General features: G+C 34.8%; 1 protein-coding gene across 1 annotated transcript in view; it reads left to right on the top strand.

Moving 5' to 3' along the window:
• Positions 1–448: 448 nt before the first annotated feature.
• Positions 449–13,586, top strand: part of myom2b (myomesin 2b) — a 52,015-nt gene continuing 38,877 nt past the window's right edge. Inside the window, exons 1-8 of the mRNA XM_022685207.2 lie at positions 449–523; positions 2,783–2,884; positions 3,463–3,520; positions 4,661–4,815; positions 7,148–7,234; positions 10,997–11,085; positions 11,739–11,789; positions 12,977–13,141. Coding sequence (XP_022540928.2) covers positions 2,799–2,884; positions 3,463–3,520; positions 4,661–4,815; positions 7,148–7,234; positions 10,997–11,085; positions 11,739–11,789; positions 12,977–13,141 — 691 coding nt within the window. The 5' untranslated portion in view covers positions 449–523; positions 2,783–2,798. The remainder of the gene's footprint in view (positions 524–2,782; positions 2,885–3,462; positions 3,521–4,660; positions 4,816–7,147; positions 7,235–10,996; positions 11,086–11,738; positions 11,790–12,976; positions 13,142–13,586) is intronic.

Below are 13,586 nucleotides of genomic sequence, written 5' to 3'. Positions count from 1 at the left end.
TTCAGCAAAGCAAATTCACACATCTTTATCTCCCAGGCTAGGGTTATGTTTAAAGCAGCCCTAGCCCCAGAATAGATTAGATTAGATTTTTAAATATATTATGCCATTGTTAAGAGTGCATACAGGTATATAGGCAATTAAAAGTAAGCCTGTAACCAATGGGAGCAAAATACAGGAACTATAATTCACATAAGGTGTATGGACAGGGAAAGACTGAAATACTAAATGCAATAATGAATACAATGCTAACTGCAGATGTTACACCTGTAGCTCTCGATATGCACTCAATATCAAACCATCATCACACTGTGGATGAAAATGAAAATATAAAACCCCTGTGCTCCGTCCTGGTGCTAAATAATGTAGGAAGTTTGTGTAAATGCTATATATAGTCGTGTGGCTGTCCATACATGGGATGCATTCCTCAGGGGTAATATTTTGGTTTTGTTCAGCTGGTGAGCTGCAGGGCGAGTTGAGGATCAGGCTGAGCTGCAGGCTATCTGTGCTTCCCGCTCCTGAAGGGGTAAGTTTGCCGTTTTAATGCACTTGTTGCTTAAAATCCTTTAAAACTGTCCTTATATAGCTCCTAGTGGAAGAAATCTCCAGACACAATCCTGGAGGAGGGAGCAGAGCATGTCTTCACACCCTGCTTTGTCCTCTCCTGCCTTAATGCTAATGAGGGCAGTAATTACTGTGATGATAATGATAATAATGGTGGAATATGAGCTCCTAATTGGATATATTACTCCTTATTTTTAGCTCTGCTGCTGACTGATCAGGCAGAGTCGCAACACTAATCAAACCGGCCTATTCATGTAGCTGCTGATAATAATTGATTGAGTGGGTAACCCATTTTATCACATAACATTAATAATGATTATTTATTAAATAGTGAGATGGCAGCTCTGTGAGTTGAATTCGCTGATGCTGTTGCTGCACCTGGTGTAAGAGCAGTTAAATAACAGTTACATCAACAGCCTGCAAAGTTCAGCTCTAACAGATAGAACAGAGTAATAATAAATAATAACAGATAATAAACTCTGTCATAAATATCTGTCATATTCACATATATTATTTACATCTTTTTTTTGTTTACATATATTTGCTCTAATTAAATATATGTTTATAACAATTATAATGTTCTTAAATATTTGTAACCTAATGTTCTCATTAATTTGAATGCCTGCCAATTAAGTAGCTGGCTAGCTAATGCTATGTTAACTGAATGCCTAGTGTGGAAATTTAATATTAAAACAGATCAGCAAGTAGTTGAATTAGGTTTAAATGAATGTTTTATTGGTTACTGGAATTTTTTTTTTTCGTTTGGTAATGGTTTTTAAAAATATCACAATACAACAGTATATCAGCATACCTTAATACATTCATAGCTTATGCTATGTTATTCACTTAGCTAAGTGTGGAGTGTGGAGATTTAATATTTAAAACAGGTCAGCAAGTATAGAGTTAAATTAAGCTTAAATAAATGTATTAAAAATTATTTAAAAATACATTGGTGAGTTAGCTTGCTAGGTAAACTAGTTAGCTAAATGTAAGCTAATTAAGCTAGCTTACTAGCTGTTAGCTAGGTTAACTAAATAATTTAGCTAGGTTAGTTCTTAGCTAATGCTATGTTAACATAGCTAGCTAGCTAACTTGTAAAGTGTGGGTTGTGGTGATTTAATAATTTGATATTAAAACAGGTCAGTAAATAAAGAGTCAAATTAGGCTTAAATAAATATTTTGTGTGTTTTTGAACTTTTATTTTTAGTTTGGGAATTCGTAAGTACATTTGTTAGTTAGCTATCTAACCTAGCTAGCTGTTAGCTAACTAGCTAACTAACTTAGCTAGGAGCTAGGTAAGTTCTTAGCTAATGCTATGTTAACTTAGCTAACGTTAGCTTACTTGCTAAGTGTGGAGTGTGCTGATTTAATAATTTATTATTTAAAACAGGTTAGTAAGTAAAAAGTCAAATTAGGCTTATGGTATATTTGGTAACAAAATTAGATAATGTTGCCCACGTAGATGATGATTTCACATTACAGCTCGCTGTATATTATTTATATTTGTGACGGTATTGTCCAGTATGTGATGATCTGATAAACTGAGGGAGTAGGCAGTTTTACACCAATTATTGGCAAAAATGTATTGGGAATGTTAGTGTCCATTAGATTTTTTGATGAACTATTTCATTTAAAGCAGTTGTGGTGATAATTGTGCACAGGTGGGCATAATGCTGTATCAATAATTAGTCCCTCAATTACTTATTGCTATTTTTAAACCACTATGATGCTGTTTTTTGTTTTGACGTTTACCTCTGTTCTGTGTATCAGTTCTACCTAAAGCCACATTCAGTATAGTCACACCTGTGACAATATCATTTTTTTGTGGATGACATATCATCCAAGAAACTATAGGGATAAATAATGTATTGTCATTTTAAGATCATTAAATTACACTGACATAATCATGATGTAGAAGCATGACAAAGCAATTATTTTAATTAGTCATAGTTTAGGAAATATATAGTTTATTCTTTATCTTCTGCAGTCACTGCACTCACACTGCACACACACAAACTCTGTGTATGGAGTCACAGTTGCTGAAGCACAGATTGATCATTTAGCATGACAATAAAATATTGTTCACTCTTATAGATGTGAACAAACATACAAATAAACACATATTATTGAAGTAATGGCCATTAATTCTACGATAAGTTGATAATGTTACTATGGTGACAGGCTTAAGTACAGTGGTGTTTATTAATGTCTTTTTTTTTAGGTCTTGGTTGGTAAACATGGCTGCAGTTGTCGCCAGACATAAGCATTTTACTGAGGACTATCGTAGCAAAGAATCCAAATACGTAGTCCGGGATTACTCCAGGTAAGGGATGCTATTTATGGAGGACAAAATACAGTCAGAAAGACATAACTATTTGCAAGAACATCTGATGAAGGCATTAAAATATCATACTAGTGTGGCTAGACCTACAATGATCAATATTATAATGCATTAATGTAATTGTGCTCCATTTTGCTCCCTATTGGAGGTATTTTATTACAGTCACAGTATGTACATTAGGCTTATATATGGGAAGGTTCGTTGCATAATGCATAGTTTAAAATTTACAGTTTAATGAGAAACAGTCTTTTCATCCAGTATACTTATTTAATCTAAGAAGGACTTGGAAATACTTTATATTGACCCTCTGACCTATTTTGCTGTTATACATAATAATTCAAGTACCCTACATGCAAGACAAGCAATGTTAGTGAATGTAAAATGTAATTTCATTGAATTTGATACACCTTTCAAGCTAATACGTCATAAGAATGACATTTTTTCGATAATATGGTCTACACTTTGAAAATAAAGGCTATGCCTGCAGAGTCTGTTGACTTAGTAGCATTTCGCATGCACACCTTGGCCATTGTAATGGATATGAATCTCTTTGCCTTTAGCTCCGAAGTCCAAGACGTGAGATATGAATACCGAACAGAGAAAAATATCCAGAAAGTGGTAAGGTCCTTTTGTAAATGTCTGCACCCACACATTACGCCAAGAAATGGTTTGGACATGTTTTTTGAGCACAGAGTATCTGCTAGGCTCGCACACCTAATTACAGTGATCCAGCCTATATAACAGCTATTATGTCAGCTGTGTCTTCTGCCCCAGAGACTATCATAAACAGAGTTGTTGTTTGGCTTTAGAAAATGGGTTCCTCAGTGTGTCATGTACTTTCTCCTGCCACTCTCTAAGACTTTAACCCCTTAAACCAACGCAAAATAAATGTAGAAGTAGGAATGAGCAGAGGTGGAAAAAGTACAGAAAAATTATAATTAAGTAAAAGTACCTTTTGTTAAAATTCTACTCAAGTAAAAGTAAAAGTACCTATCTAAAAATCTACTCGAGCAAAAGTAAAAAAGTACTCAATTTAAAATGTACTTTGAGTAAAAGTTACATAGTTACTTTTAATTATTTGATGTAAAAAAACAAATCATAAATTAAATTGTTTTTAATTAACTATTATTCCACATAATAATTTGGACCTTTCAGGCAGTATTTGTTCAGATCACCCCATAAAACATTTTTAAGAACAAGTGTTAAAGGTTTCTATGATCCTTTTTTTTTTCTTTACTGTTAAAAAGTTATGGTCATATAAGTGACTATAAATCATATTTTTATTTTTTACAGGTCATTGTTATATTTTAACTTGCCATTGCAATGCTTTAGCTGCTATTTACATGGTTTTTTTTTTATTTACTTACCACCACATGGTGGTAACATGGTTTGATGTGGAAGTTTTGAAAGCTGGGCAGGTACATTTTGTATTGCATGAGGATGTTTTCCAATGTAGCAAAGGAAATTACTTGTGTCAAAATGTACTTGAGTAAAAGTAAAATGACCTATTTTAAAAACTACTTTAAAAATTACAAATCACTCATAAAATCTACTCAATTACAATAACTTGAGTAAATGTAATTCATTACTTTCCACTTCTGGGAATGAGGAAGGGAAGTCGAGAGGTCTGTAAAGGTTAAAGGTTAACTTTTGATCTCACGCGAAGCTCAAAGTGTATTTGGAACATTCGAAGTGCATAGTTTTATGGAGCAGACCCACAAGGTCACAAAACGACATGTCCCTTCTCCCTTGTAACAGGTGCAAAAGAAGATCCCGGAAAAGTACATCCGGGAGTCATCCATGATCAGGGGCCCCAAGTTCTTGGTCAGGTTGAAGTCGCACACCGTGTTCGAGAATACTCCCATAAAGCTGTTCTGCACTGTTGAGGGTTATCCCACTCCACACGTCAAGTGGTGAGTCTGTAGAACTTGGCGTACATGTGGAACTACTCAAAGGTTATGGTCAAATCAGTGTTTTCAATTTACTAATTGCTAAATGTGTAAAATTATTTTTTAACACTTCCTATAGGGGATATACAGCTGAGTCGCAGCTGAATAGGTTTGACAATCGGCCTAGCTAAATTGGGAGAAAATGGTAAAAAATGTAATAAAAAAAATAAAAAAACAAAGTGCATAAATCAAGCAGCATATACTATCATCATTATAAGGTATTATGCTAGTAATAACTTTTAGAAGCATTAATAATCCATTATTATTGCAATATATATATATATATATATATATATATATATATAATAGGAAGTGTTACCAATTATTTTTCTTCATACTACATTAATAAAACCGATAACACTTACTATCCTGTGTTAATAATGCATTAATCAGTGTTTTGCTAAATGTAAAAAAATTATTCGGAAACACTTCCTATGAATCCTGTGTAGAAAATGCATAATGGATGCATAATTCATGCAGTACATACTGTACCTTCATCATTACAAGATATGTATTCAATGTGTTTACGTATGAATTCTTTTATAATGCATTATATATACTGAATTCATAGGAAATGTAACCGAGTATTTTTCTTTATAGCTTTTATTTAGGTAGGATTTAAAACATTTAGGACGCATTTGTGAAGTGAAAATGTTATTGTATATAAAGAAATACCAAAAATATCTGTAACAGAATTAAGCAATTTAATGTAATAATTGCTAAATGTATAAAATTATTTGGTAACACTTCCTATAAATCCTGTGATGTATAATTAATGCATACATTATGCAGTATATGCTGTAGCATTACCATTATGAGGTATTCTGTATGCTATGTAATTACTTATGAATGCATTCATAATTCATTAATAACATAGAATTCATAGGAAGTGTTACCCATTACTTTTCTTTGTAGGTAAATAACAATAACAGAATTACATTTTTTGTTCTAGTAAAAAAGGTTCAACGAATCTCCGTAACCTTGTTTCATTAATTAGCAGTATTAGCATATAGCCGAATAAATAAGTTTGCTTACACTTTCTATGAATGTCATCACTATTAGACTCTATAAACACACTAAAAAACACATTATAATGCATTCATAATGCTTTTTTATAGGTATATGTTATTCTATAAACTACGGACAATATTTTTCCCAAATTTCAAATAAAACTATTCTCATTTAGAGAATTTATTTGCAGAAAATGAGAAATGGCTGAAATAACAAAAAAGATACAGAGCTTTCAGACCTCAAATAATGCAAAGAAAACAAGTTCATATTAATAAAGTTTTAGGAGTTCAGAAATCAAAATTTGGTGGAATAACCCTGTTTTTTAATCACAGTTCTTAATGCATCTTGGCATGTTCTCCTCCACCAGTCTTACACACTGCTTTTGGTGCAAAAAAATAGGCAATTTGGCTTGGTTTGATGGCTTGTGATCATCCTTCTTTCTCTTGATTTTATTCCAGAGGTTTTCAATTTGGTAAAATCAAAGAAACTCATAATTTCATCGTTTCAGCTGTATATACTATTTCATCATACATATTATAAGCACAGCTTATAATGTATTATGATCACAAGTCATGGCTGTAATGTTTTTTGCATTTTTTAAAATAAATATTTACAGCCATGTTTATAATGCCTCGTGAATGCATTATAATATTGTGTTATGAATGGGTTTTTAGAGTCTACTAGAGATGACACTCGTAGAAAATGTTATCGTAATTTCTTTAAATGCCAATACGAATTGATTGCCTACTTTTGGATGATAGCACAGGAGCGTCTGCATTCCTCCCTGAAGCTAATGCAGACTGATGCTTCTTAGGTGACTCAGACATCACACAGCTGAATTGCAAATGAAGCTTACCGAATCCTCTCCTGCAGTCGCGCTCTGTCAGGTGGACTTAAGCTGAGCCGGCGACGGTCCATCATACGAGGGCCGATGTGATTGACGGGGGTCCAGAGCGGAGTGCGTTTCTGACTAGGCCCTGTCAGCGCGCCATTATCGTTACCAATATGCAAGAAATAAAACAGTTCTGACGTCGTGAATCAGACTCTTCCTGCTGCACACAGAGAATTATCAACCCAACCCTCTAAAACAAGCAAAAGATAAAACTCTGAAGCTGAAGGCCTGCGTGATGCACGGCCGGAGACGGTCGCAGTAATAATATGTTAAACGTACAGTCGCAGTATAAGCAGTCTCTACAGTGATGTGGAGTTACGTGCAGGCAGATGGTAGGATCTGCCAAGTGCCATTACTTTCTCTTGTAATCCTGTTCTTTTTTATTTCTGACAGGTTCAAGGATGACTTGCTTCTGGATCTTTCTTCTGGAAAGTACTTTGTGGAAAGCAGCGTTGGAATCCACAGCCTCACCATCATGAAGTAATTCACATTACAACATTACTGTGTGTTTTTTTTTTCACACAGCGGATAATAACCATCAGGGCCAAATGCCTGCAAATCAGGGTCTACTGCATGACTTATGAATAATGACTTGGAAATGAATAGAATGTCTATAATTCACTGTAGGCTCACATCTATATGGAGAACACGGCCGGAGGCTGCTAAGTCCTGTAGGGGTGGTTTTTCCAAATCGTTCGTAATGCTAAATACTTTAAAATCTTGCACTTAAAAAGATTCTTAAACTAACTAACATAGTACTGACTAACACAGTACCTAAACCCGTTCAGAAATTATAAGTACTCACTAACTCCTTTAAAAAAACTCACTTAATGTGCTGGTTCTTTGTATCATGGTGTAGTGGGTGGCATTGCATTTTCCCACTATTATGGTCCTTAGTTAACATAAATGTTCATAATAATTTTTATTTTATGCTTTAAATCTTTTCATGAAACAATATATTTAATTTGACTGAAAAACATTAATTTGATTATTATTAAAATTAATTAAATGATGTAGCACTTCAAGGACATTTTAAAAAATGCTTTTAGTTTTTCATGTTTATGGACAAATGCATGAAAGACTAATTGTGTGTGATGATTAATTTGATTGATATGTGATAGGTAGGAAATGCAATCCCAGTTATCTCTGGTATTTAAATACTTATTAGTTATTAATTTTAATAATATTTATTTGCCTCATTGTACTATGTGGTGTGAGATTAATCTAATAATAGAGTAGATAACAATATGTCACTTGTTTAAATATTTTGTTAAAAACAAAATTAACTTAAAATCACTAACTTAACTCACTTCTGTTTTTTACTATACATATTTTACATTACATTATCAATAGAGGACATAGAAGTTCTAGACAAAAACATGGACAAAATGTATTAGTGGGATAGAGGAGAAAAAAGAGGGGAGCAGGAATGAGGTTAGAAGTAGTTTAGTAGTTAGAGGTGTTAGGAGAGTAGGAGCTCTTTGAAGAGCTCTGTCTTCAGGAGTTTATTAAAGATAGTGAGAGATTCTCCTGATCTGGTAGTAGAAGGTAGTTAGTTAGAGGTGTTAGGAGAGTAGGAGCTCTTTGAAGAGCTCTGTCTTCAGGAGTTTATTAAAGATAGTGAGAGATTCTCCTGATCTGGTAGTAGAAGGTAGTTAGTTAGAGGTGTTAGGAGAGTAAGTGCTCTTTCAAGAGCTCTAAAGTGTCTTCAGGAGTTTATTAAAGATAGTGAGAGATTCTCCTGATCTGGTAGTGGAAGGTAGTTAGTTAGAGGTGTTAGGAGAGTAAGTGCTCTTTGAAGAGCTCAGTCTTCAGGAGTTTATTAAAGATAGTGAGGGACATTCCTGACACTCCTGATCTGGTAGTGGAAGGTAGTTAGTTAGAGGTGTTAGGAGAGTAGGAGCTCTTTGAAGAGCTCTGTCTTCAGGAGTTTATTAAAGATAGTGAGAGATTCTCCTGATCTGGTAGTGGAAGGTAGGTAGTTAGAGGTGTTAGGAGAGTAAGTGCTCTTTGAAGAGCTCTGTCTTCAGGAGTTTATTAAAGATAGTGAGAGATTCTCCTGATCTGGTAGTGGAAGGTAGGTAGTTAGAGGTGTTAGGAGAGTAAGTGCTCTTTGAAGAGCTCAGTCTTCAGGAGTTTATTAAAGATAGTGAGGGACATTCCTGACACTCCTGATCTGGTAGAGGAAGGTAGTTTGTTCCAGCATTGGGGAACTCTGTATAGAAACAGTCTGGATTGTGCTTTGCTTTGCGTGAATGTTTAGTAAAGCTGGGCGACGTTCACTGGAGGAGAACAGCGGCTGGGAGGTAACATAGACCTTTAGGAACATAGACACTGTATAATATTTTTGTGACTTAAACCTGAACATAAACAACAGGAAAAGCATTTATTTCAAATTGTTATGCTTATAATAATATTATCTGTGATGAAAATGAACTTGGCCCATTGTGTTTGCTCTCTGCTTGGCTCTCCGCAAAAGGAAGCCGTGAGAATGTGTTTACGCGTGAGCATTTTTCCAATTTTGTCCAAGCCCTGGCCCGGGACTCCTCCCACGTCTCGGGATCATGTCAGCTGTTCATTCCCAAGTGCTGAGCTCAGTGTCACCCAAGCCTGGCAGCTCCTTTAAAGAGCGTCAGATCGCTTTCCTCCATCTGTATAGAGGCTTGCAGAAGTATTCATACCCCTTAAACTTTTTCACAATTTGTCACCCTAAAACCACAAACTAAACCAATCAAATGTATTTGATTGGTATAGATTAGAGAATATTTATGTGTTAGAATGGCCCAGTCAAAGTCCTGACCTAAATCCCATTGAGCTTCTGTGGAGACACATGAAAACTGCTGTTCAAAGAGAATCTCCATCCAAAGATCTGTAGTTGTAATTACAGTGAAAGATGTACTTTTGCACATCACACTTTTTTTTTTCTCATATTTTATTTGATTAAAATCTAGAATTTCAATCAATCAACCTATATTTTCACTTGGAAATATATTGAGGGTGACCCTCATTTACAATACCGCTGAGCATTTACAGTTTAAAAGGGATTGAAAATATTTAAAAAGAAATGAGCAAGGAACAAAATAGTAAAAAATAATAAATTAAAGAAATACAAAATTTAAATCGACGTTTAATATAGATAAATAAAAAATATATATGTAAACAGAAATTCTAAAAAGACCATAAAAATTGACACATAAAAGTGAAGAATTTATAAAATATACAGTAAAGAAAAAGATACCAATAAAGTAAAAATAAGAATAAAGAATTTATAAAGTATAAAGAATTATAAGAAAAGATAAAAATAAAAAATCATATGATCAAAATAAAAACATAAGAATAACAAAAAAACTGAACAGATAAATAAATTAAAGTAAATACAACTATTTAACAATTAAAATAATAAAAAAATAATAAAATAAAAAATAACTATTTTAAAACAATCACAGGCTTTCTGATGGTGCCTAGAAACTGAAAATTTAAAATTTGGACTCTTTTCTTCCACTTTTACTTATGTGCTTCTCTGTGTTGGTGTATCACTTCATCAATTAAACACATTTAGGTTTGTGGTTGTAAGGTGACAGAATGTAAGAAAGGGGTATTGACTTCCACGCCCTGTGTTTTTGTTTCTGCCACTGCAGACCAGCCAGTGGTGCTTCTTCAAAGACAGCTGTAGCGTTCTGCATTGTTCCTCTGATCAGCGGAGGAACCTTTTCACATTCCCGTCACAAAAGCGAGGGCCTTGTTCAGGCTATGCAGAGAGAGATGTACCGCTGAGAGAGGGCCCTGCTGCTGCTTTAAAATAGACGCTTCGGGGTGAAGGTCACATTACCATCGCTCTCCTCTCTCTCTCCTGGCAGCCGCACATGTTTGCCATTCACGCCTCAGTGCTGCCTGTGTCCTGCCCGTTCTGAAGCAGCGCACAGCCAATGTCCTCAATACCTCCCAGCACTAGATCACAGACAGCTTATCCATTACAGGCTGGAGCGGGGAATTTCACGCGCTGTCCAAATGTCAATTAGGAAATTACAATGCATACATCCAATCAGAGCAGACATCACGCACCGCTAGCAGATTTATCAATTGATTAACGAGTGGAATGAGATAGAAACTGTTATTGATTTAGCTATATATTGCACCGTGCCTGGGGTGGTGTCTGGGAGTGAAGGAACAGTATACAACTTTGAGAGTGTGTCTCTTTCTCTCTCTTTCTCTGTGTGTGTGTGTGTGTCTGTCCTCATGCAGGTGTGGTATAGATGATACTGCCATGTACACGGCTGTAGCCTCCAACTCCCATGGCCAGGCCTCCTCCCAGGCCTCTATAATTGTCAAGAGTGAGTCCAAACTAAATTCACGAGTTGGTTAATTTAAATAATTTCTCTAATTAACCCTTTCAGACCCATGTATCATTATTTTTTTTATGTTTTGTTGCATATAACAGTAATCGAAACCTGTTGACCAACAGAATAGACCATGAACAGTACTAAAGCCAACAAGGCAAAGGAAGAGCTCAGTTTTGACCCATGTTTCACATTAATTTATTGTCTAAATATATAATGGAAAATCTCAGCCATACATGAAGTCATGTAGAAAAAAATGCAGGTCATTTTTGGCCCATGTTGCGCATTAGATACATTAGTGATCCAAAAAAAGGTTTTATTCCAAAAGTGAGAAAGGAAAAAATAAAATGTAACCCATGTTGCACATCAAAGGGTTAAGGGAGGACAAAGGTTAATATCAAATATAAAATACAAATGTTAAACATAGGCTTACTGTGTAACAGACATTAAAAACACAATTAAATACTTAGTAAATAAATAATAGTGTAGTCTTCTTTTGTGGGCATTACAGACAAGAAACAGCGTTCTTATATTTTTCCATTACTGGAACATATTTCAGTTCTGAAAGGGTTAAAGAGTTAAAGAATCTTAACTTGTACTGTATAGGTCTGTATTTGAAAATGTGTTTATTTGTGTGTGTTTTGCAGGGCTCAAAGAGGAAGATAAGTCTTCTCCTTATTCCTGGACATCTTACCAATGTAAGTTTTTATTGTTATCTGCTTCATGTTAAGGATGACGAGAACATGCAATCATTATCATCAAAAAATATAGTTGCCCCCATAAAGGAAGTGTCAGACTGCAATGGTTCGCAAAAAAAAAAAAAAGGTTACCTCAGCAATAAATGGTTAAAAATATAGACTGATGATATGGGTGATGTTTTTTGAGCTACACATGCAGAAGTAGTGTGTGACGCATGTTTATTATATTAACGCACTTAAAGAGCACAACTGTCCGGACTGCTGATCATGTGACGCTACGGCGTTCACACTCTCTGAGCTTCTGATTGCTCTCACCTGGTTTGTTTAGTATAAATACCCCTCTGTTTCCTTTGCTCATTGCCAACTATTGAATCTAGTTTGCTAACTCTTTTACTACATGTTTCTTTTTTTTTATTTCCTTTGTTACCGACCTGTTTTGTGTTTTTTGACTACTCTAATGCCTTGCCCCTGTATCTTTTGTTTACTGTTTATACTACTCTTTTTGCCTAACCCTTTTACCCTTTGGATTACCCATGTATGACCCCATTTTTGTCTTCTACACTCTGGTTTGTTGTTTAATCTTGCTGCCTTCTTTATGTTAACCATGCCCATCCCTCATAGCTTAGTACGATTAACCACTTGGATAATAAACATTATGTAAAGTATCTGCGTGTGTCTACCTTATGTTAAAATTAAGTTTAGGAAAGTACACACAGGGTTGTCTTTTTTAAACCCTTTACTGATGAAATCCATGATATGCTCAGAAAAGCATATAGTTTAAGATGATGAAATATGTCGTATTGTAATAATAATTAAATCATATTTATCATATTCATCATATTGCTCACCTCTAAAATAGTTGAATTTAAAAACAATTATATTGAAATAAACTCATATGCATTGTAATTGGCTTCATAGCAGAATCATGAGGTCAATTGCTCTACATGCAAAGATTAAAAACCGGCCCCCAGGACCACACCGTTATTCTAATTTTAAACCCCTATAGCTCCTAATGCTTTCACATTCCACACAATCTAATTACATCACTCATGCATTGTGCATGTGCAGTATAATTTAATCTGTTCTGTCATCGCAGCCTTTAATGATGTGTTCACTAGAGACCTCATATCAGCTGTTAATTGTGCAGCCCTGCCACTTTCTGACGCTTTTCTTATTGCGTTTTTCAGATGCAATTTTACCTGAGATTAAATACACCAAGATCAACATCACCTTTCTGGAGACTTTCAACGTGACATTCGGGAAAGAGGAAGATTGCGTCACTCTGGCCTGTAAGATGACCATAAGCCCCAACCTGGCCAATCTGCAGCCGGATGCACTGTGGTACAGAGATGGTAGGACACAAGACTCCAAAATACTATAGATACACACAGTCCAGTCATAGTATTCTGTTTTTAAACTCACTGTCCACTCCTGAAACTCACTAAAAATCCTAGTACCTAGTTGGTCGACCTTTTAGATGTGAAGTGTTGCTTAAATGTTTATGAACCCTTTAGAATTGTCTATATTTCCACATAAAAATGTGGCCTAAAACATCATCAGAGTTTTACACGTTTCACGAATCCTACTCTGCAAAAAATAAATCTTAGCAAGTGAAATTATCTCATTTTAAGGCAATAAATCTTATTCTTTTCTCTGACAAGAATTTTTGTCTTACTAAGATTTGTAAGAGTAAGAATGTTTTACTTATTTTAGGAATAATGATCTTATTCTTAGATCATAGTCTTACTTAGAATTTCCACCTTATTGTAAATAATTTGAACTCAAAATAAGCACTAA

The sequence above is a fragment of the Astyanax mexicanus genome, chromosome 7 (assembly GCF_023375975.1).
Source record: "Astyanax mexicanus isolate ESR-SI-001 chromosome 7, AstMex3_surface, whole genome shotgun sequence".
In the NCBI taxonomy this organism is placed as follows: Eukaryota; Metazoa; Chordata; class Actinopteri; order Characiformes; family Acestrorhamphidae; genus Astyanax; species Astyanax mexicanus.
The sequence above is the reverse complement of the archived record's forward strand: the minus strand, read 5'-3'. Positions and strand labels throughout refer to the sequence as shown.